We start from the raw sequence: 25,368 nt of genomic DNA, 5'->3' as shown, positions 1-25,368 counted from the left end.
AAGAGTTTTCAGATGAATGACTGATTAATATTTACCTTTAAAGTAACATTTATAAGGCAGCTGATCATTAAACTTAAAATAAAATATATTTTCATAAAATGATAAATAAAAAAGTTTCCAAAAAAATTGAATTTACATTTGTCATATACGTTACCACTTCCAATGTCCTGATAATTATAACTTTCTTACCCTTCCCAAATCTTAGTAAATTATTAAATTAGTCAAGTTTCCAATTACATAGCAACAAACTGTAAAGCAACCAAACTTGATTTAACAAAACTTTGTAATGGGATACTAAGAGACCATCAAAAAATAAATTACTTCTGACAATTTTTACGTAGTATTTCTATAAAAAAATTACTATAAAATTAGAAAAAAAAATCTAGATTATTTCATTATCTCTTCTATTGATGAGTCGCATAAAGTAAGAATGGGAAAAAGGCCATTGTAAGTATAGAAAGTGTGACTGTAAACCAAAACAATTTACAGGGTTCTTGGGGAATACAAGTGTAATACATGACTGTTTTAACTCCTTGTTTAAAACAGTCTGGACTTCATGTTGCCTGTGTCTGTTTAATATATTCAGCCTAAAGAATGTGTACCTTGAGCAAATCTGACACAATGATTGAAGAGAAATTGCAGGCATGTAGCTTAAGGCAGCATTATAACACAGCAGCAGGAATGTCAGTACTTCAAACCTAAAAACAAAATATTCAAAATAATAAAAATGTTACAGTTTAAAGTATCAAAAAAATTAGTAGTTTTTTAAAATGTTAACGTAGAGAATAAAATGATAAAAATGCCATTCACATAAACCATACTAGAGATTATACTACAAGCAACACAGATTTGCAGCATTATAGAATCACAGAAATGTAGGTTTAAAAGGAACCTTAAGAAGCCATCTTGTCTAGCATCCTGTGTTGGGCAGGCCCACTGCTGGGGTGTGGGGGGAAGGAGGCGTCCGGGGCGGGAGGGGGAGAGGGAGGGAAGAGTTCAGAGGAGAAGATGGTAACTGCTACCCAAGGATAGCAGTGTGATTCAAAAACACAGGGCTCCCAGCTGTCGCTACTGCATCAACAGCCGGAAGCCCCAAGCCTTTTAAATCCCTCCTGGAGCAACACCTCTTCCATGCCAGGCCCCACTCCTTCCAGAGCGTAGAGCTGCCCAGTGAGTCAGGGGCTCAGTGAGTCTGTCAGCTCCACTGCTACAGAGGCTAAAATAAATATACATAGAGCAAACCCCATAGGTCTTTCTCCAATCTGTTCATAAAACCTCCAGTGATGAGAATTCCATAACCTCCCTTAGTAGCCTATTCCAGAGCCACACTATCCTTATAGTTTGGAAGTTTTTCCTAATACACTTGTTTTCCTAATATACTTGGGCCTCTTTAATCTGGCGTTCCCTGGGAAACAGGATATACCAGATTAAAGAATTTTCCAGGCCAGGTAGGGCACTGCAAGGTCAGAGCATGAAGGGAACGGGGTGGGGCGCTTACCTGGCATCCCACTCCTGGGAGCACACATGGCTCTATGCCCCATGCCGGCCCCTGCTGCTACGGGAGCAGCAGGGAAAAGCCTCAGGAGAATTGCATCACTGTACTGCTGTACCCAGCTGAGGGAAGGGAGAGCAGCAGGACACAGAGCCACTTCTTCCTCTCTCTGCCAGGGTCTGTACCACGCGTGTTCCCCAATAAGGGACACACTGGAGTACAGAAGTTCATGTGTATCTAACTTAAGTCTTCCTTGCCGCAGTTTTCATTACTATTTATCTTTTCTTCAGTAAACTTGATCATTGGCCTCTTTGTAAGAGCCCTAAATATATTTGAAGACTTATCAAGTCCCTGTCTCTCCCAGAGTCTTGTATTCTCAAAATTAAATCTGACCAGGGTGTGTGTGTGTGGTTTTTTTTTAAACCTTCTCATAGGTCTAAACATTTTATTTTTTTTTAGCTCTACTTTGTATGTTCTCCAATTTGTCCATGTGTTTCCTAAAGTGAGGCACCTATATCTGAATCCTATATTCCAGCTCTACGAATGCCAAGTAGAGTGAGATAACTACTAACAGGAATGTTTCTCACACACAACACTCCTGCTAATACCCCCCAGAATGATAATAGCCTCTCTCACAACTACAACATAGGATTGATTCATTAAATTTGGGATCTACTATAACCCCCAAGTCCTTTTCAGCAGTACTATCAACTAGCCAATTATTTCCCATTTTGTATATGCATATTTGATTTTTCTTTAAAAGAAGTACTTTGCACTTCTATTAACTGAATTTTGTCTTGTTGAAATTAAACAAATTCTCCAATTTGTCACGGTCATTTTGAATTCTAATTCTGTAAACTAATTCTGTGCTTGCAAACCCTTCTAGTTTGGTGTCGTCATCCACCAGTTTTGGAAACCTACTCACCTCCCAATATCCAAGTAACAAACAAAAATAGTGGGTAGTACCAGACCCAGCACTAGGGATCTAAAGAGTAACCATTTAAACCATTAACTGATAAAAATCAGCTTATTGGTTTCCATTACAATTATACCTTGGCTCCCTGGGAGCAGACTACTTACAATTGTAAAGTTAGAAAATATTAGATAATAAAGATAGCAAGAGAACACAAAGCCAAAAATAATTAAGCCACTTTAACCATTTTTATGGATTTTCTTACAAGATTTACAACCAACCATTTTACCTATTTTGCGCTGTTAACATCTCTCTTTGAGGATGAGGTCCACTGTACACCACCCTGGACAAACCATGCTGGGATAAAGCTCCCTCTGTAAGAGCCATGGAACCAATGCTGGAAGGCTAAAGTAAACAGGTATTTGAATAAAGCATTCCAAACATATGTACTCTTCAAGTCTCATTACACATTGGGGTAAAAATAGACAAAATTATGGAAAAATTGTGTATGTGCATACATTTTGAACCTACATAAATCTAGTTGCTGTATTATGTAACATAAGAAAGCCACCACCTTAAGATTAGGAGAAAAAGTTAAAAAACAACGCTATGAAAAAGCTGGCCCTTAAATAGCTCAAAAATTGTTTTTAAAACATGTCAAGCTTAAATTACCTCATTAGAAGAATAGCCATGAAAGGCATTATTAGAAAAATCAAATGTGTCATTAATTCTCCCCCCCCCCCCCCCCCCCCCCCCCCCCCCCCCCCCCCCCCCCCCCCCCCCCACACTGCCTTCTTTAACTGGCCTCAGCATAAAAAAAAAAGCTACACAATCCACATGGTAACAGCCATGCATTTAAGTAACGTCACTCACTTCATGATACACTGAAGGTTTGGACAAGGATGGAATTGTGAAACTCAGCACTTTACTATGACCCTGTTTGTTAACTATTTCCTGTAAAACACAAAAGACATCAAGGGTTACGTCATACAATTTCTTGCATGTTAACTATGATTTTCACAATAAAAAATGAATAGTCATGGGGAAATTCAGATATTAATTATCCTTTTCTGCTCTAGAATGCAGATATCTAGATGAAAGTTTAATGTACCCTTGACACTTTCTCCAAAACTGAAGTGTTCTTGGGTATTTATGAATACATTTAAAATAAAGGCATTTGTTAACTGGTATATACACTGATCCTTTTAAATGATATACAAGAGACATTTCTACAGTGTTGCAAAATACTTGTCTTGAATAGATATGCAATCCCTTAATCTAGCAGTATTATCCATTATTTTTAAAAGCTACACAGTATCCATTATTTACTACTACTAAAGTAGCAAAGGTTCATGGTCAATAAATGTGGTAAATCCGTCATTACTGAACTACAGAGTCAGGGTTAACAGGATTTAAAAAACAAACAAACAAAAACAACTTTGAAGAAAGAATAAATCCATCTTCAGCCTAACATGATCTAATAATACCGGATAAACTCTCTCTCAAAACATGTACTAATACTTTCAATTTCTTGTGCAAATATCTACTTAAGGGGTGAGGTTAAAGGACCATAGAAAGACTACATTCATGGATGCAAGGTCTCAAAGAAAGGGAATTACTGTCCTGAAAGATGAGCCCTTTAGAATACCTGGCATTTTATCCTTGTATTGTAGTGCATGATTAACAGAACAAGCAAAAAACATATGCTAACAAGTCCACTGTGTTTCAAAGCAGGCTTCAGAAATGGGAAATGGTCAGAAATCAGACCAGATTGGAAGAATTGAGGCAGAATCAACAAATGATACACAAGAGTACTGTTAGGATCCACAAGAAAGAGGGAACAATAAAGAATGTAGCACAGATGCTGTAAGGAGTCCCTTCAGATACTAGCATCATGAAGGACCCAGGACATTCACAATAAAGCATACATACTTAGCAAAAAGATACCTGGGACTGCCAGTCAGAGGCAGGCCTGGCTTACATTTTATCCCACTACCACTCTCCACAAGGGTCAAACATCTAAGAGCTAGAGGATTTCAGCCTGTCTCTTGATAAGGTGCTAACATCCAGGATTTAAATTCTACCTAGATGTTATACTTAGAACAATCTTTTCAGTTATAAGCAATTTACCCCACTTTATATCTACAGATTCAGTCAATTACATGGAATTTAGGACACAGAGGGCTATGTATTTTTAAATATCTATTGTCTAAAGCATGGAACATTTTAGATATTTAACCCTTCAACACCAAAATTTCTCTCTAAAGGTAAGAAGAGAGAAAGTTTAAGGAGAATGGAATTTTAAGAGGGACTCTATGACACTGAGATCACTATGCTGGAAAATCAAAGGTACGAAGGTGGAGTGAAGGAGTGGCAAAGCAGAAAGGATGGTTAGATTTGAGCAGATGAAACCTCACTGGTATACCATTCTTTAGCCAGAATACAGCTACATCACTCTCCATGTCACCATCAATCCCGAAATTATTGGCATTTCTTCATTCCTTAGCCAGGAGGCAAGAGTAATTGACTAGGAGTCTGGTCTCCACAGATTCCCAATGAACCCACCATAATCATTTCCAGAAAGGCAGAGGATTACTGCTCCTGTAGTCGTACTGACTCAAATAACTGGGGGGGGGGAAGGGAAGATTCCAATGTCTGTGAACAGAACACGCACTCTACTTAGGCCTGTCCAGGAGAGAGAAGAAAAGAGAACATACAAGAGAAGAACAGACTGTCTGAGAGAATGCCTAATATTCTTCCTATAGAACATTACAAATCCAAACTACTTCTGCTAAAAGCAGAACACCAATTTTCTGTAATGCCTGCTAAGATATATAGGATGCCAAAACTCTTCTAGGGAGCTGTATCCATGAGTGCTGATAGACATGGTTATCCAATTGTCCATTTCTAAACTGACTTTACCTGTCTGAGAAAAAAGTTACCAGAGTATCACGGAGATACTCCACTGAAGAACTGTAATATGTTGCCCAAAGTCTTGCCTGACAGTGGCTTATAACAGACACTTCAGTGGAAGGTATATGAAACTCGAAACAATTAAAGAGTAATACTTTCATAGGGAAAAATTCTGCCTACGCCTTGCCCCATCAGCTAGTGGTGGGTCTATGCTCTAAACAAAAGCATGAGTGATTATTCCTAGCTTATCTTGCCTAGATGTAAACACATTTTCTCCTCCACATAAATATCAAATCTTTCTACACCTCCTGAGCATTTGCCTCACTGATATATTGTGGTAACAAGTTCCACAGGTCCATTTACCTAGCAGTTAGGTTAGAGGTAACTTTTGGTTAGAGGTAACCAATTGACCTAATCATATGACTTTTAATTAAAATGATTCTTCCTCTTACAGATAATTGCATAAGTTAAATATAAAACTAAAGATGGAAACTAGTAAGAATTGCTCATCTGAGGGGACTGGCATCCCTAATCCTTTGATGTGGAAATTTTCAGGTGCTTCAAAGAGGTTCATTCCCTCCACCCCACGAAATGAAAGCACTTAATATACAGAGATCATCACTTTTAGCATTAACCTACATGTCTTCTCTGCTGGCATTTTTAAGAGACTGAAAGAATCAGACACTTGTTTCATCCTTTCAGTTAACTGCTCATTTCAATTATTTGTTGAACCACAGGATGCAGAGAAATATCCTGTTTCTTTTTAAAACACCACACAATACAGTAAAACTCCAATGGTCCGGCATCTGACAGTCTGGCACTCCTGATGGTCCAGCACCATAAGGAACCCGGAAGTGCTCCGGGCAGCCGGACCATTGAGGCTGCTCTGCCCCCAGCTTCCCCGATTCAGCCACTGCTAAAACTGACCAGCGGCTGAATCGGGGAAGCCGGAGGCAGAGCAGCTGGAGTGCTGCTGGGTAGGTCCCCTAGCGCTGCCCCTCGGGGCTGCGGGGCCAACCTGGCAGCACCCCAGGTGTCCCCGATTCAGCCGCTGCTGAAACTGACTAGCGGCTGACTCCAGGAAGGACGGGGCAGAGCAGCTCTGCCTTGGGCTTCCTGGAGTCAGCCGCTGGATCAGTATCAGCAGCAGCTGACTTGGGGACACCTGGGTTAGAGCTGCTGGGGTGCTGCCGGGTTGGTCCAGTAGCGCCAAGGGGCAGCGCAAGGGGACCTACCCAGCAGCACCCCAGCTGTTGTGCCCCAGGCGTCTCAAGAGCAGGTGGGGTGCTGCCGGGTTGGTCTCACCACACCAAGGGTCGGCGCTACAGGACCAACCCAGCTGCTCTGCCCCAGGCGTCTCCGATTCAGCCGCTGCTGGTCAGTTTCAGCAGCAGCTGAATCAGGGACTCCTGGGGCAGAGCCGGACTATCGGAAGTGGGGGCTATGAGGGGTCTGGGGTGGCATCCCCCCCCACCCCAGACCCCTCATAGCCCTCCCTTTCGATAGTCCGGCATATCTGATAATCTGGCACCCCCTGGGTCCTAAAGGTGCCGGATTATCGGAAGTTTACTGTACTTATAGATCCATGAGTAACTGTGTGGGAGAGGGAGGAATAAAATCAGTATGTTAGTGTTATTTCAGAATGTCTTGGGAAAAAATATAAAAACTAGGCAGAGGCTCTCTTGAAGACTTAAGTTTATCCTTAACCAAATCATTATTGCACCAAGCCGCTAGAAGATAGATGGAAACAGATGGGGTTATAAGAATAATAATAGAGAAACCTTTGATAACTGACTATTCTAAAGATAGAAAGTTGTGGGTACAGCTTCAGGTTGTTTTTTCTGAAATGAAAGTGAATTACTTTTTTTCCTAGCAGGAGAAAACAAGAGATTATTCAGATATACTTTGACCACCCTGGATGCCTGTGCTATCAGAGATGCTAGTTCAAAATGAATCACAATTCCAGACAGAAACCTAGAGCAGGAAACAAGAGGTCCTGTTTGTGCAGAAGACTGTCTAGGAATGCTCTCCTCTTTTCAATCATAGTTAAATTTATGGAGGAGCATGTGTGCATGCTTGCTTGGAGGTGTGCATAAAGCCACTTAGGCTACATCTACACTGCAGCCTTCTTGCAGAAAAACTTACGCAAATTAAGCTTATACAAAGGAAGAATAAGGGGGGGAGGGGGGCACAGAATGTAGGGAGGTTGGGGGACTCCTTCAGTGGCACAGTGGCTAAGGTACCTGCCTGCAGAGTCACAGGTCAAGGGTTCAAGACCAGCCTCCCCAACCCTCAGAGAACAGTCAACCCTGGGAGGCTGGGGGGCTCCTCCAGTGGCACAGTGGCTAAGGCATCCACCTCCAGAGCTACAGGTGGGTACTCTGATAGGAATTTTTTGTGCAAAAAAAAAAAAAAAAAAAAACCCTCTTGCACAAGAGCCATTCTTCATCAGGAAGAGTCTACCCGGCTCTTTTTTGTGCAAAATCCTCTTGTGCAAAAGCGGCTGCTCATTAATTATGCAAATGAAACAGCAATATTCCACACCACACTTAATTTGCATAAGCTTTTCCACCAGAAGGCTACAGTATAGCTGTAGCCCTCGAGAGACAGTTACACAAAATTGTCTAGAAGTTTGCATGAAAAAAAAAAAAAAAAAAAATCTTGGGCTGAACTTGGTTCACCACTTTGCCACAGAAGGTCTTCCTTTTTACCACCCCTAATTTCTTAAGAGTTTTAAATAAACCCCCTTTCCCAAACCTGCCCTTTCTCTCATTGCCCTGATTTCTCCCATAGAAATAGAAAGCACAAGGAATAAGACTAAAGGAGCATTTCTTCAGCTGGAGTCCACGAGGGAACTTCAGGGAGTCAGCTACACACACTCCCTCCCTGGACTTCCTGCATGCTGGGTAGGGATGAAAGCCTAGGCTTATCGGGTAGTCAAGTCACTACTCTAGGCACTTTTCTCCCGTCCCTTGCTGCCTCTCTATCAGAAGCAGAAGGGGAGGGGAGAGAGTTAAAGCAGGAGCCAGTGCTGGGAGAGCCAGTTTAAAAGCCAGTTCACCCCAGCACCATCTCCGTTGGGGTGGGGGTAGGCAAAACAGGACAGGCAGAGGCGCAGCGGGGGACCAGGAATGGGCTGGGACTCAGCTGTCCCGGTTCATGCCTGGTCCCAGATGCTGCACCTCTGCTTTTTAAATGTAGTAAGAGCCTGGCAGGAGCTAAGCCTGCTGCAGCTCTGCAGTTTCTCCCCTTATCAAGTAGTCAACTGAAATTCCATCGACCTCTTGATTAGCTAATTACATGCAATTTAACATCCTTAAATGCCAAGGAACACTTGTTTAATGGCATTCAGAAGACACCAATAGCATTGCTAGGTGTCCAGTTTTCAATAGTGCAACAGGAGGCTGGAACTAATTCAGGCTCCCTTCCTGACCTGGCTCCCAGACGCAGCCACTACGTGCATGGGCAGCCAGGGAGGCTCCGTCCACTGTCCCCAAGCATTGGCTCCGTAGTTCCCAAAGGTCAGGAACTGCAGCCAAGGGAGCTATGGAGGTAGCACCTGTGAGGTAAGCACTGCCAGGACCCCACTTCCCAAACCCCATCTGGCAACCCAGAGTCCCCTCCCACTCCTAAACGCCCTCCCAAAGCCCACACTCCACCAACACCCCAACCCTCCCAGAGTCTCCTCCCCATCCCAAACATCTCATGCCCAGCCCCACCCCAGATACTGTTCCTCCAGTGTAATCCTAACCCCCCTCCCACACGCCAACCCCCTGTCCCAGCCCAGAGTCTCTTCCCACATCCAAGCTTCCCCTCCCCCAAGTGCCTGCATCCCTCAACTCCTGACCTCAGCCCAGAGCCCCCTCCAAAGCTCCAAATCCCTCTTGCAAGACCCACACAGATCCCATACCCCAGCCAGAGCTCTCAAGCCTCCACAAATCTACCCTCTGCACCAGCCCAGAGTCCCTTCCCACACTCCAAGCCCTTCCCCAGCTTAGTGAAGTGAATGAGGGTGAGGAAGAGCAAGTGGGGATGGGACCTTGGAGAAAGGGCACGGCCTGTGGTCCCCCAAAAAATGTGTATCAAATTGTGGGTCCTCAGGTTGCTAAATGGCTGAACTGGAGAAAATCCTGAAAGAGAAGACACAAAGCTTTACAGCAGAGTAACACTGGAAACAACAGGATGGGAAAGCAATCAGCATTTGTGCTCCAAGTTTTGGATGTGATACAAGCTAAAAACACAATCCATTTAGCTACAGATGAAAAATAAGTTACTATTCTAATATTAGATATGAATAAAATTTCCCCATAAAGTTTTATAGCATGAAAGGAAATCGATTTAAGTGCCTTAGTCTCAACAAACTGTTTTCTAAGTTTTTGTTTCTAAGATGGTCTATCTTAAATACAGTATCTCTGTAATACTACCTGCTAAAAAGATTTGGTCAAATATATTCTTCATTGAACGGGAGGAAATTGGTACTTTTAGCTTATCCCAACGATTAGTTTAAAAGCATGACGGAGAGACTGTTGGCAATTCCAAGGCAGATCTTTCCAAAAGAGGAAAAAAAACTGAAGACAGTGACATGACGACAAAAGCAGAGTTGATCTTGAGCAGATTAAAGGCATGGATTTCAGACTGGTGGCCTTGGCCCTAGGATGCCAAGAGAAATGGGTGCTGTTTATATAATTATAGGACTGGCCTTACAGACAACATATAAAGCTGCATTTATAGCTTATAAGCAACAGGTATGGGATTCTTAGACTAGAAACACACAGGATCTTCATTTTTGTCTTGAAGAAAACCTTAAATGATTTACTCTCCACTCCAGTAAGAGTTTATCTACTACTAACAAAACCCACTAACGTTTGAGATATTTAAGAAATTTCATGCAAATACAAACCAAGTTATAAATTCCTAGAAGAAGAGCCTCTATACAACCACTGCTCTGCAGATCTCTGCTGGCTGAGACTGCAAGGTAACACCACATCAATTCTGGCAGAAACTGCAGGGTGAATCGTAGTAGTCGTTCCTCTCCACTGCGATAGAACTCAAAAAGCTGGTGGCAAACTGGCTCTAACAGCTGGAATATAAAATGTGAATGTCAATGGAATAAAATCTGATCACAAGATAATGTTCCCTGCTGCTAAGTATGGAGACAAAAAATATTTTTTCAAAGCAGAAATAACTGAACTTATAACAAATTATACATTAATTTCATGTGTACAGGCAGTCCCTGGGACTGTACAAGATAGGGACTGTAGGTTTGTTCTTAAGTTGAATCTGTATGTAAGTCGGAACTGGCGTCCAGCTGCATCTGGACACCAGTTCTGACTTACATACAGATTCAACTTAAGAAACCCAGGCATCCCCAAGTCAGTTGCTGCTGAAACTGATCAGCAGCTGATTCTAGGAAGCCTGGGGCAGAGCAACTCTGCCTCGGGCTTCCTGTAGTCAGCCGCTGTTCAGTTTCAGCAGCGGCTGACTTGGGGATGCCTGGGGCAGAGCAGCTGGGGTGCTGCTGGGTTGATCCAGTAGCGCGGCTCCTCGGCGCTACTGGAGCAACCCAGCAGCACCCCAGCTGCTCTGCCCCAGGCGTCCTGATTCAGCCACTGCTGAAACTGACCAGCAGCGGCTGAATCAGAATGCCTGGGGCAGAGCAGCTGGGGTGCTGCTGGGTTGGTCCGGAGCGGCGCTGCAGGACCAACCCGGCAGCCCCCAGCTGCTCTACCCCAGGGGTAGGCAAGAAAAGCCTGGTCTGCTGGGGGGGGGCACTAGCTGCACTCCCCCCCAACAGACCAGGGAGACGGGGGTGGCGGGACCGCCCAAGTCCTCCACGGCTTTGCTCAGTCTCCCTGGTCTGCTGACCTGGGAGACGCGGAGCAAAGCCTTGGAGCACGCCTGCGGGCAGCGGGACAGTCCAGGCGCACCGCGGCTGTCCCACTGCTGGCGTGCTCCATGGCTTTGCTCCCTATCTCCCTGGTCTGCTGGTCGGGAGACGGGGAGCAAAGCCGCGGAGCACGCCCGCAGGGGGACAGCTCAAACGCGCCCGGGCTGTCCCGTTGCAGGCGTGCTCCAAGGCTTTGCTCCCCGTCTCCCTGCAGACCAGGGCGGCCCGCCGCTCCTGTCCTCTGGGGCGAGAAAAGCCCTGTTGGTAACTGCGGATCCGACATAAGTCGGATCCGCGTAACTCGGGGACTGCCTTTAATTAAGTAACCGATAGAGGCTGGCTGAATCTCCCATCCACCCAAATTCACCCTCCTTTGTCCCTCTTCAATCCCATAAAGGGGTTGGATAAAGGAAAATCTTGGTAAATATTCATAAGTGGGCAGTAGTAGTAGCAGCAGCAGCAGAACTGGTAAAAACTTTCAAAACAATAGAAACCTAAGTGTGAACACAGTACAGTATTCTCACTGAGACAGCAATACAGCTTTGCTGTGCAATCTAAACGAAAGACTACTAAGAACTACAAAACATTAACTCCCCAACCCTGAAAATGAATGAAGTTAGCACCATCTGAAACAGGCAAGGACTAGATTTTAAGAGGGCCAAGTCCTATACATAGAAGTAAAAGATTTTGAATCTCTTATCTACAAGTAGTAAGAGTAAAGGCTCTTGTCCTGGCTATAAAATAAAGATGTCTGAGTAAACCGATTAGAAAATAGATCCTTGATGCACCAACATTAGCAGGCTTTACACAACTGAGATTCTCCATCCAATTTATAACCAATTTAAACCAATTTTAGCTAGCACTTTAACTACTAAACCATGACAATTGCTATAGCCACATTGTAGCAACTGCTACAAGAGTTAAGGAATGTGTGACAGGGCAACCCCTGAGCAAATACTGCTCAGAGTTACTCACATACTTGGAGGATTAGTGTTTTCCTTGGGCATCATGGGAGCTTGACTTTGGTGTGCCTTACTGCAACAGAATGCACAATACACAATTTTATATTGAATATGAACTGAACTACACAAGTGCAACCCAACAGTATGGGATTTAGACACCCATGTGTCAGGAAAGAGTACAGTTCAAGTCATTACACAATCTTTGATCTGAGGAAGTGGGTCTGGCCCACGAAAGCTCATCATCTAATAAACCATCTTGTTAGTCTTTAAAGTGCTACATTGTCCTGCATTTTGCTAGTCCTCCTTACTCAGTGGTTTAAATTCAGTCTGAAAGTTACTAGTCAACTTTTTACTCCATCTGATGCTATTTCACTTTCTATCTTCAGAACGTAGTCTCACGTGGAAAAGTTATTGCTATAGAAAGGAGATTTTTTACAGTTACTTCCATGGACCAAGATAAAAACCAGGACCAAAGTAGCAAATATTAATTAGATGCATGTTTCCTACTCCATTATTCCATTCAGTGTTGAAACTGAAATATATCGAGCATCACTTCTTCCGTATCCAGAAACTCTCAACTATTGCAGGCTCCATTTTTCAGTGAATGCATAACCCCATATGCAAGTTTCAAAGCTGGATCAATTCCTTTACTGGCACAGAATTTCCATTCCTCTGCTTTTTTAAGAGAGACACTCATTTCACAGCATAAAATCATTACTGAAGAGGAAAGAATTAGTTTACTCTAATCATGCAATACAAAAACAATTGCACTACATTGTATTTTTGTAGGCCTCCAATTCCCACTGATGTTAACAAAAGCTAAATACCTAACTCCCTTGAAGTGATTTTGAAAAGAAAAAAAAAACCCCACCACCCATAATAGTTTGACTAATTTATTCTCATGCACAAAAATGAAACTTTATTGATATTTCAATTGGAACCAAGCAGTCACAGTGCTATAGTCAGGTAACTAGGCCATATAATATTTTGAAATGATGACTAACATAAACAGACTCTCAGGGTACGTCTACACTACATGCCTCTGTCGCCAGAGGCATGTAGATTAGGCTACCAGACATAGGAAAATGAAGCGGCGATTTAAATAATCGCCGCTTCATTTAAATTTACATGGCTGCCGCGCTGAGCCGACAAACAGCTGATTAGCTGTTTGTCGGCTCAGCGCGATAGTCTGGACGCACAGGTGGTGACATCAAAGGTATTTGTCCATCACCCAGGTATACCTCATCCCATACCTTTGATGTCGCCACCCGCGCGTCCAGACTATCGCGCTGAGCCGACCAACAGCTAATCAGCTGTTGGTCGGCTCAGCGCGGCAGCCATGTAAATTTAAATGAAGCGGCGATTATTTAAATCGCCGCTTCATTTTCCTATGTCTGGTAGCCTAATCTACATGCCTCTGGTGACAGAGGCATGTAGTCTAGACGTACGCTTACTCTTGGGAAAATGTTGACAATGGAGACTGATGCTGGTATACCAAGTAACAGCTCTTGCTAAGACCGTAACCATCAGCTGAGCACTGACAAATTAATAGCTGAAACCAGACCAGATCATCTGTATTTTAGTATTGTTCAAGGTAGGAGTTAAGATTTATAAAGAAGCATTTAGGGTTTAAATGATAAAATGCTTGTATGCTGCTCCATGCATTAATCTTAATTGTAATGTCTGCATCTGAAGTTATAAGGCAATATGTAGGTTTTACTTTAATTCATTTGCTTTAAAATTAATTATTCAACGGCCTTCCTTCAACTTGTGAAGGGGGGTCCCTTCCTCCCATCAGGACAGACTATAAAAACTAAAAGGGCCATAGTGAAGCATCACAGTACAAAGACTGGGCCAAGAGAATCTTCAAAACTATGAGAGGGCCATGTGCAAGGATGCTCATCCCATCGGTCTGAACTGACATTAAAAAATAATGTCATGGCTACATCTCTATTACTATTAAAAGATAGTGGACATGGAAATTAATAATATTTTTTGCTGTATGGATTCTTGCAAGGCTGGAACCAGAAAATAAAAGCAGAGATCCTCAGGTTCAAAACAAGTTAGCTCTAAGACAATAGTAATTTCTAACAGATTAGTAGTAATCTGTCACTTTTTGGAACCACTAACTGTGTATAACTATGTTGCCTAACTTGTAAATAACTCATTTCTTCTTCCTAGTTAATAAATCCTTAGTTTATGATAGAAAAGCATTGGCTACAAGTGTTGTCCTTGGTGTGAGAGCGAATACACAAATTGACCTAAGGTAAGTGACTGGTCTCTTGGGACTGGAAACATGCTAAATATTTTGTAATTTTTGTAATACTATAACCATTTATCACTGAGTCCAGCTTGCCTAGGTAGGAATATGGACTGACTAGGACTCCATGGTAAAACGGTCAGAGTGCTTTGGGAGTTCATGTTTGTTAGTTGGTGAAATATAGTTATAGAATGTACCACTAGTTTGAGGGGTCTACCCTGCTTTTTGGACAGTCTGATGTTAAAACCACTCCAGATAGTGTGACAGAGCCTTTTAGAAATGTTAGATACAACTCAAAACTGAAAATGTTCATTCTACTGACTGAGAAATGGATTCTAAGTCATCTAACTTCTTATTCTATCCCATCTTTTGCCACTACTGTAGCTTTGATAGAATTCATTCACACACACAATCTGAAAGTTATAATCCTATAAAATAATAGGATCAAAATAATGCTCAATATGAAAGAGGAGTGGTGAGAGAGGGCCCATCATTGCATTACTCACAAAGTCAGACGTATGAGGAGACAGACACAACATTTTTAACTTCCTTAAGTACTTTGATAGAGATGCCGGGTTACCGTAGTTATGATGTATAAACTGTGTACAGTCCATTGAAAATTACTACTAAAATGCACCACTTAAATAATTACAGGAGTACTGGAACTACTTAAACCAAGAGACAATTCAATCTTTACGACAACACTAAGGTTTTTCCATTTCATGGTCACGGGTAGTGAGGAGGAACCCAATGACAGTTGAGGAAATTCCACTCATTATGCCAGTGGAAGAGACAGCATGATGATGATATGCAGAGAGATGAGGACCCAGATCAGTTGATGAAACTTGGTATCAGCAAGGAACATTCCATCACATAAGCAGTGTGGCTGGCTTAAAGCACTGTAGAGTGCTAAAATTCTAATGTGAACCACTTAAGTGCATGGCATTTAGATATACGTCAAGATGAAGATTGAAAACTTTTGGTAATTGAAACTTAAGGTCATATTTTAAACCAGGGGGAAGCTGCACAGTCCTGAACATAAACATTTTGTTTCTTTTCCATAAACAAAACATAAAAATGGAAGACCAAGTGTAAGTCATTTACCAATGTTCTCAGCTAAGTTGACAACTGTACGCCAAGTAATAAAACATTTACAGCAATAACTGCAAGTAGAAACACTGATTGGGGTCTCCTCTCCTGAAGTCACCACACAGCCAGTCATAGGTTCCAGTGTTCAGTTGGCCTTGAATCATATCAGAGTTTATACAAGTCAATTTGCCAATTCACTTTTTAAACCCTATGCCTGAGTCCTGAACCACAGAAATGTGAGCTATAAGACTACATATGGTTTGCAAATAGTGAGACTGACAAATGAATCGCATGGAGTTATATCACCTCCAAAGGATGGACCATACCAGTATCTTAATATATTTCATTAGGAGATAACGGAGTCCTACTCAGGTTCTAATTCTATTTGTATCATAAATAGTATTTGGACTACAAATGTGGCACACTTGTTCACCCATATATTAAGTGTTCTGCTGCCCCACCAACTAAAATCTTAGAGATTAGGGATAACACAATGTAATTGATTAAGAGACAAGCTGGACTCTTACCAGTTTCTGATAACAGTTTTTCAGGGCCCAGCAGCTAGGACAGCCATGTAAAATGTGTGGAGTGTTGTGACACAGATATTTGCATCTTTAGTACCCAAGTAAATGTTTAATCATATAACCAATTTTTATCTGTTACATAATTACTGTTTTTACATCCCGATTAGAAATATAGGCACCTACCTCACTCTGTGGCTCCCGGATAACTTTATATAAAGATGAAACCAGAGAACTCTTGTCTTTCAAATTTGTAGCATAGCTAGATATAGATGATTCTGGAAGGGTCTGAAATCAACAAAAATAATTTTCCTTTCATGTTGTTACAGCAATATTTTACTGCCTATGCATTGAAAGGCGGCCATTTTATTGTGTCAGATGGCTTTTCTGTTTTTACAACATCTTTTCAACAGCAACAGTATCCATTCACTGCTGTTTATTCTAGGAAAAAATAGGTTTCATGTAAAGAAACATTTCTCTATAAGCTTTACAGTTCAATAAAATCCCAATATTTTTATACAAACAGCTCAAAGACAAATTATTAAAACTTACATTTTGCCATTCCAATTTTGTACGGAATTTAACTAAATTGGTTGGAAAAAATACAGCTAAAAGGACAATTTCCACCACATTTAACCATCTGAATAGCATGCAAAAAACCAGTTTAAAAGAGAAACAGGAGATGAAATGTTGAGATTAGGAAAAACATGCAATGAGGCATGGCGTTGATTTTTGTTTTGTTCTGCAAACAGTTATAACACCTGCATCCATATGGAAGCCACAGGATGTTCCAGAAGATCAGATTTGGTCTAATCTGAAGAGACAGGTGTAGGTTTTGGTTTGGCTAGATTTAAGACACAAAAGGCCACCATAAAAATTTCAACAACTATTTTCTGAGTCCCTTTTCTTTGGGCTCCCATGAGGCTAAAGTCCTGAGAGCAAGACTCCCAGTACTTCTTAATATGGTGATGCCATTCAGTTATTCATCTGAAGCTATAGCTTTTGTAGTAATTATGGCATTGGGTCCTAAACCATGGTGCACTGACTCATTTATTACTTTTAATTTATATGTTTGTACTAAAACTGAACAGCAACATTTCACAGGCTGGTGGCATGATACGAGGGGTTTGCCCTGAAGTTCTGACTGCAGGAATTCTAATGGCTTCAAATTGTGAGCATGCAGCTTAAAGTTTGCTGCAGAACTGGCTGAACAATTGTCTGCATGTGGTGCTCTCATTTGGGAATGATAAAATGGCAAATCTTTGATTAGCCATGGAAGCCACTTTTACAATGGCTGGATGCAAAACTGATGAAAAAATAGTTGGTATTAAGAGAATGTCATGGCTGCCATTGTTCCCTTCAAAGTGATATTCTATATAATAAGATCAGGTGGAGAAAGTAAAAAATATGTTTTGGGGAAAAGAAATGTAGAAAATTGCCATTCCTCTCAAATACAGTACTGCAGCTAACATAAAACACTGCAATGTGTCAATAGGTAGAGCAGAAAACAGCAAAGGGATGGAGAGAAGTTGGCAGCAGTGTTTCCTGTAAGCTGTGTGCTAAGGAGGTCACCCAGGAGATTCAGGTGCCGCCCAGCTGATAGCAGAGTGCCCACAACTGGCAGCATGTGTTTCTACTGGTGGTGTACATCTGCACATGCCCTGGTGCACATTAATTTTTTTCTATCCTTGTGCAGAATAAATGTTGAGAGAACATTGGTTAGCTGCCTCAGTTTTTTTGAGCCAAAAAAATAAAAATAAAAAACCATGAAAATCATCCCAGAAAAAGAGGCAATACATTTGAAAGCAAGATAAGTTTACTTACTTAAGTGATATTTTGCTAACACAGAGCATTATAATCTACAACTAAAGCTTCAAGGAGTCAGTCTTCGGGAATTACTTTCCATTCCAAACAGTACATTCAAGAAGACAGGTAAATGAAAATAAAATGACAGCTATGGCAAGAATTTGATAAAAAAAGATACCATTTTGGTGTAACGTGAAAGTCTAGAGAGCTTCAACTAGGAGTATTTAGTTGGTAAACTAATATTTAAAAGGATTTGTTTTTAATCAGATTATCTTTTATCTTACTAAATTTGAAGTTTCTTCCATCTTTCAAGCATGAACTTCATTGGACTGTCATGTGCCAAACATAGAATACAGTCCTGAATATGGCAAGGAAGGAAATTCAGGTATATACTTGATGTGTCTTTTCATCTCACAGACTGAAATTTAACTGCCACATTTATCTCAAGGTTTTCCACAGCACCCATTTCAGCAGCAAGCAAGACTTGATCAAATACTACTGAATAAAGAATTTCTACTGCTGAAAAACTACTTTTCTAATAATCACACGATAATTACCTTGAACTCGGATAACCACTCCTCTACAATTCCTGTGTCCACAGCCAACATCTTCCCGCATGTGTACAGAAACCTTCAACTTTAAATACCTGAAGAATAGAAAAGTGTTTGTTAAGAGTGACAGAATTTATGTGAAGCATACATCATTAAGAAGTTATACAGTATTTGTCCATCTACCATAATTATAAAAGGCTGCGTCTAGACTACACCTCTCTGTTGACAGAGGGATGCAAAACAAGTACAGGCAGTCCCCGACTTACGCGGATCCGACTTATGTCGGATCCGCAGTTACGAACACGGACGTGGAGCAAAGGGGCTGGGCTGGGCTGCCCCCCTGCCGGCTTCCCCCGCGGCTTTGTAAAGCTGCGCGAGCCCTCCCCCCCGTGGCTTTAAAAAGCCGCGGGGGAAGCCGGCAGGGGGGCAGCCCAGGCGCGCTGCGGCTGTCCCGCTGCCGGCGTCCTCAGAGGCTTTGCTCCCTGTCTCCCTGGGCCACTGGTCTCCAGCAGACTAGGGAGACTGGGAGCAAAGCCCGGAGGACCCGGGCGGCGGGACTGCGGTGCATCTCGGTCCGCCGCCCGCGTCTTCCTGGTCTGCTGGGGGGGGGGGGGGGGGGATGCGCAGCTAGTACGCCCCCCCCCCCCAGCAGACTAGGCTTTTCTCCGTCGCCTGTGGCAGAGCAGCTGGGGCGCTGCCGGTTGGTCCCACAGCGCCGCTCTGGGCGCTACTGGACCAACCCCGCAGCATCCCAGCTGCTCTGCCCCAGGCGTCCTGATTCAGCCGCTGCTGGTCAGTTTCAGCAGCGGCTGAATCAGGACGCCTGGGGCAGAGCAGCTGGGGTGCTGCTGGGTTGGTCCAGTGCAACCCAGCAGCACCCCAGCTGCTCTGCCCCAGGCGTCCCCAAGTCAGCTGCTGCTGAAACTGACCAGCGCCGACTACAGGAAGCCCCAGGCAGAGTTGCTCTGCCCCGGGCTTCCTGGAATCAGCCGCTGATCAGTTTCAGCAGCAGCTGACTTGGGGACGCTTGGGGTTCTTAAGTTGATTCTGTATGTAAGTCGGAACTGGCGGTCAGTTTCAGCAGCAGCTGAATCTGGACGCCAGTTCCGACTTACATACAGATTCAACTTAAGAACAAACCTACAGTCCCTATCTTGTACGTAACCCGGGGACTGCCTGTACATCAAAATTGCTAATGAAGCAGGGATTTAAATACTCCATGCTTTATTAGCATAAACATGGCTGCCGCTTTTTTCGAAATGGAGCTTTTTCGAAAAAACCAGCAGTCTAGAAGCGGATCTGTCAAAATAAACCCTGTTTCGACAGATCCTGTAAACCTCAAAAAATGAGGTTTACAGGATCTGTCGAAAAAGGATTTCTTTTATATATATATATATATATATATATATATATATATATATATATATATATATATATATGACTGTCAGATTTTTTTTTTTAAAAAGCTCCATTCGAAAAAAGCAGCAGCCATATTTACGCTAATAAAGCATGGGGTATTTAAATCCCTGCTTCCTTAGCAATTTTGATATACTTGATTTGCATCCTTCTGTCGACAGAGGGATGCAGTCTAGATGTAGCCTAAGTGATGATCTATGCACACATCTTACTTTTTTTAAGCTCACTAGCCTATATGACATAACCATACAGTCAATAGCAGCTCCAATTTTTTTTTTTTTTTTAATTTTAAACTGTGCCTCACTGATGTCAGTTGCTGGAAACAAAATGGAAATCTGCCTACCAGCAGCAGTTTACTAGATTCTAGGAAGTTTAATGAGCAATAACCAGGGTTGATAAAAGATAACCATTTTTATATTTTTTTTTCGGATTTACATCAGATTTTTGTTGCTTAAAGAAGATCGATATACTCCACACTTTGGACCAAGAAAAATAGTTTTATACTTTTAAAAAGTCTCGTTTCACATCTGTCTCAGAGGAGTAGCTGTATTTTTAAAAAGTTACAGGCAAACGATGAGGAGTCCTAGCTGAGGCACCTTAGGCTGAGACACCTTAGGTCTACACTGCAATATTATATCGGAAAAAGAAATAATTTGCAATATGCAAACTGCATATGTTTTTCCAATTTACTTTTGAAAGAGGTTTTTCCAAAATTTGATGCATCTACACGGCACCAAATTTCGGAATAAAGTGCTCTTTCAACACATCTCTTGTTCCTCATAAAATAAGATTTACAGGGATGGTGAAAGAGTGTGTCCGCTTTTTCAATGGGGTTATAGCTGTCCTGGTCCCCATCTGTGGCCCCTTGCATCCCCCTGCCCCAAAGTGGTCATCCTATCCCTCCTGCCAAATGACTTCCCTTTCCATTTTATGAGAAACAATCAAATTACAGGCACATCCCTTTGTCCTGGCACAAAACCCTACCTTGCTTTAAGTTATGATAAGAAGCAGCTTCATATCAAATTTGGTGGTCATAGCTTTTACCATTTAGGAGGAGTTCTTGAACAGACAGACTCACAGATGGACAGACAAGACACACATTTCTAAAATAACGAAGAAAGTAAAAAAAGAGAAAAAAGAAACTAAATAATCACCCATTAGTACAGTGATCTGTCTTCCTCAGTCAAGGATATTACTTTTATCTTCCAGTTCTAAGTTACAAATTTAATAAAAGAAAACTACGTGGTGGACAAAAGAATGTCCCATGTATGTGAAGCCTGGACATGACAGCTGAAACATCTGATATTTCCTCCCCCTACCCGCAAAAGACAGGTCCTACTTCTCCATGATGAAAAGATTCTGAAGGCCTAGTTGCTCATAGTCATGTTCATTATTCCCTGGCATTTTATGTACATTTTTGTTGTCTAGCTGTCACTAGCATTGTAGAATACAAGGAGTATTTAATTTGACCATAAAGAGTTTTGTGAAGCAGTGTTTCCAATGACATTACTGACTGCTTGGAAAGAAATAAAACTCTAGAATTATCACCAGTTGTTTAGGATCAATAGTTATAGAGTGCCATGTTTCTCATTAGATCTATATCTGAATAATATCAACATAGTAGTATGGACAATAATTTGAAAAATGCCATCTGAGAAAGACAAAAAAGGATTAAAATTTTGGGAATTAAAACAATGGAAACATTACCAGATTATGTACCTCAAAATGAGCTCCAAGATGGACAATTATCAAGGATTTGTCCAGTAAATTAATAAAACGTTGATAATGCAGTTACTGAACTCTCTATGCAAAATGCAGGACAATGTAGCACTTTAAAGACTAACAAGATGGTTTATCAGATGATGAGCTTTCGTGGGCCAGACCCCCTTCCTCAGATCAAATAGTGGAAGAAAGTAGTCACAACCATATCCTTTGGTATATATGGTTGTGACTACTTTCTTCCACTATTTGATCTGAGGAAGTGGGTCTGGCCCACGAAAGCTCATCATCTAATAAACCATCTTGTTAGTCTTTAAAGTGCTACATTGTCCTGCATTTTGCTTCAACTACCCCAGACTAACACGGCTACATTTCTATCACTGAACTCTCTATGGATAGAGAAATATTTTTAGAAGATATTTATCAGAAGGGCATCCAAAAGAAAGGTAATTGTAAGAGCCCAGAAGGAGAAAGGGGCAATCAAAGCTACATCACATTGAACAGCACTATAAGTGGTGATGTGTAATATGGCATGATATGAATAGACAATGTTTCCCATTAATTGAAGAGCAATTTCCCTTAGAAGATTTGAGCCATTAACGGTGGCACAATATTGGTAGATAAACCAATTTACCCTTTCTTAGAGGAAGAAGCTATTACCTAATGACAGCAACAATCTTTGTCCTTATCAGATTACAACATTCTAAAAGGGCATAACCTCAGGACTCCTAAATTTTTGAAAGAGGAGTGCTAGAAAACTCCCTTATGACAGCCACTCCTTGAGGAGACAGAAGGCTGCTCTGGCCCGCATGAAATATTTGAGAGGAGAAGATTCAGATTTACTTTTCCCGACAGTCTCCTGTACTACAAATGACAGCTTACCATTCTGCCACATTAGGTCAGCTAAGGTAGTCCGCACTATTGGGGGGCACAAACCTGGCACTCAGATTTCCCAGGTTACATAAAGCAGGGGTAGGAAAACTCTGATGCACTGTCTTGATACAGTTCATCAGGGTTAGTTACAGGCAGGCCACTAGATGGTTTGTACATCCTCAGACATGTGGCCCCGCAGTTCCTCATGGGTAGGTTTTGCTGTTACCAGCCAATGGGAGTTGCAGAAAGCAGCACACCTGGGCCACTGCTTCCCATAGCTACTAATGGCTAGGAAAAGTGAACTGCAATCACAGGGAGCTGCAAGCAGCTGTACCTGGGGATGATCAGATAAACAAAGCATCTTTTGGTCCATCAGTGGTAGACCCTGACAAGCCACATCTGGCCCACAGGCTGGAGGTTCCTACTTCTACCCCGATGGGAAGATCAACAGGCCAATTTATCTGAAGTTTGAGAATCACTGCTCTAGATCGCAAAGTGCAGTCTGCGGACCACTAGTAGTCCACAGCCACTTGAAGGCGGGCCGCAGGTCAAGGCTCAGCTCCTGCTGCTGCAGCAGAGAGCTCACACAGGGACTCCAACCCTGCGGTCCTTTCCCTGCAAGGTTGGAGTGCCAGCACCGGCTTCCTGCTGCAAGGGGAGAGAGAAGCTGCAAGCCTCATGGGCTGGGTCCAGTTCACAGAGGTAGCAAGCAGCTACATGCACTGCTCTTTCCCCTCTCCCCAGCTGGGGAAACAGCAACACTTGGAGTCCTGCCTGGAGGCTTTCCCCACAGTTTCCATTGGCCAGAATTGCAGCCAATAAGAGCAGTGAGAGACTATGCCTAGGAGCAGCAAGGGCACAAAGCCAGGTAAGAGCCCCCTAATCCTTCTTGTGCCCAGACCCTGCCTTCTCACCCTCCCCAACTCACACCTCCACCCTGCTCCTGCACCCTCCCTCTTGGCCGGACACACCACCCCCAGCCATCTTCTGCACACAACCTTGTTTCCGCACTCCCCTTCCCTCTTGCCCAAACACCTCCATTCTCAGCCTGCTCCTCCACCCAATGGGGCCAACAGCCCCGGGGCAAGGTAAGAGGGCTCATTCTGCACCCAGACCACTAGCTCCTTTGCAGCAGTTCAAAGGGCAACTGCCCCAACCCAACCTCCCCCACGTCGGTGGATCTGCCTGCACCCTATTTCCCACGTTGCTCTGCATCACTGCCCCCCTCCTGCACCCATTTTGTCCCCATGGGTGGTTGGCTGGTGATCCACGGAAAGGTCTGAGCTGAGAGGATGGACCATGGGCCAAAATGTTTGAGAACCACTGATGTAGAGTGAATTTCCTCTTACAAAGCTCTCTATAAAATGTATAAAATACACTGAAGTAATTCAAAGCTTGGTCCTAAATTTCAATAAAATATTAAAGGAATATTGTAAGTAATTTCACTACATGTCTGTTTCCTCTGTGGTTACAATTATATGAATACAACTGCAAAATATGAGCTATTGTAAACATTTGATATTCTAAATGCCTTATAAGCAAAATAAATATTAAGTGAATAAGGAAGTATATACTACATTAAAATAGTAATTTATAAAAGTGAGCAAATTCTTAGCTATGAAAGTTGGTTTAAACCAATTATTCAGAACTCTGCGTGCATGTTTGCGCGAGCATATATATATATATTAAAAATTATTTATTGAGGGATATGGCAGAGCACTAAAAAGCATTTTCAGAAGAAAGGGATGAAGTTCAGCATACTCCATGATATCAATATTCAGGAGCTAGAGTAATCTGAAAGTCCTGTGACTTATTAACATAGTCCTACAAAAGAAAGGAATTTGAGAACTCTCCCAAGAATTCAGTATAAAAATATGTGCTCTGCTCATGGATTGCATCAGAAGTCAAACCTCACTTTGATTAAAAACCTGTAAGAGGATGTATGGGGTGCAGATTCAGGAGCAGAGGCATTTCTTTATGCCAGGTGTATTTTAGTTCAAGAGATACAAAAAGTGAGGGAGCATCTTTTATTAGACACTCTGTTGGTGACAGACATGCTTTTGTGTTTTACGCAGAACTCTTTTTTAGGTCTAGGAAAGTTACCTCAGAATGTAAATAAAATACAAGGACAAATAGATTGTCTCACATAAGTAATTATTCCCTTGAAATATGAATTTAGCACTTAACATATTTCAAGGGTCCATTAAACCGGAAGTGAGCACAGAAGGATGGTGGTAGCAGCTGGTGGGCAGGGAGGTTGTAAATTATAAATTGTTATAATCTGCTATCTAATTTGAAATAATTTGTTTGTCTGTTCAAGAACTTCTCCTAAACAATAAGAACTAGGACCACCAAATTCAGTATAGAGCTTCCTCTTATAACTTAAAGCAAGGTCAGGGTTCGGTTGTGCCAGAAAAATGGGATGTGTCTGGAATGGGATTGCTTCTCATAAAACTGTATCAGAAGAGAGAGAGAATCATCAGGCAGGTGAAAAGGGCTGACAAGGGGCACCCCTTTCCTGTCCAGGACTGTCCCAGCCCTAAGCCTCCCACCACCCACGCACTCTGTAGGGAGGGTTGTGGGGGCAAGGAGCTGAAGCTCCCTCTCATTCACATGGAAACATTGTTGGCTGTTCGTCTTCATCAGGGAGGGAAAAGCACATAATTTGCTGCATTCCTCACTCTGGCTGGGGAGCGCTGGGGGCAGACAAAACCAGATCTGCCCCAGCCGGGGGATGTGCAACCTCCTCCCATCCCCCGCTGTAGCAGCCATGGAGAGAGATGTCTCACCTGGATCCAAGTTGCTACAATGAGAGAGGGCTGGGGTAGTTTTCTCCCCCTAGGGCAGCCTGCTTACTGCATCCCTCATCTTCCACCCCACCACAATGATTTAAATGAAGCATGTACATTTTTCTTTTTTTTTTTTTAATTGAGTTAAGAACCCAAGCAATGGTGGGTAAATCTTCT

The 25,368-nt window shown here is 42.4% G+C and overlaps 1 protein-coding gene across 3 annotated transcripts in view; it reads right to left on the bottom strand.

The window, feature by feature from the left end:
* Positions 1-25,368, bottom strand: part of HYCC1 (hyccin PI4KA lipid kinase complex subunit 1) — a 74,475-nt gene that overhangs the window by 26,193 nt on the left and 22,914 nt on the right. For all 3 annotated transcript variants that reach the window (XM_075922215.2, XM_075922217.2, XM_075922216.2), the window contains exons 2-7: positions 18,401-18,489; positions 16,224-16,325; positions 10,219-10,398; positions 3,279-3,359; positions 2,695-2,810; positions 603-698 (exon numbers count right to left, since the gene is read on the bottom strand). In XM_075922215.2, the coding sequence (XP_075778330.1) occupies positions 603-698; positions 2,695-2,810; positions 3,279-3,359; positions 10,219-10,398; positions 16,224-16,325; positions 18,401-18,451 (626 nt within the window). In that variant the 5' untranslated portion in view covers positions 18,452-18,489. The remainder of the gene's footprint in view (positions 1-602; positions 699-2,694; positions 2,811-3,278; positions 3,360-10,218; positions 10,399-16,223; positions 16,326-18,400; positions 18,490-25,368) is intronic.

The sequence above is a fragment of the Pelodiscus sinensis genome, chromosome 2, assembly GCF_052426305.1.
Source record: "Pelodiscus sinensis isolate ZL-2025 chromosome 2, ASM5242630v1, whole genome shotgun sequence".
Classification (NCBI taxonomy): Eukaryota; Metazoa; Chordata; order Testudines; family Trionychidae; genus Pelodiscus; species Pelodiscus sinensis.
Note: the sequence above shows the minus strand (reverse complement) of the source record. Positions and strands in the feature narration are given on the sequence as shown.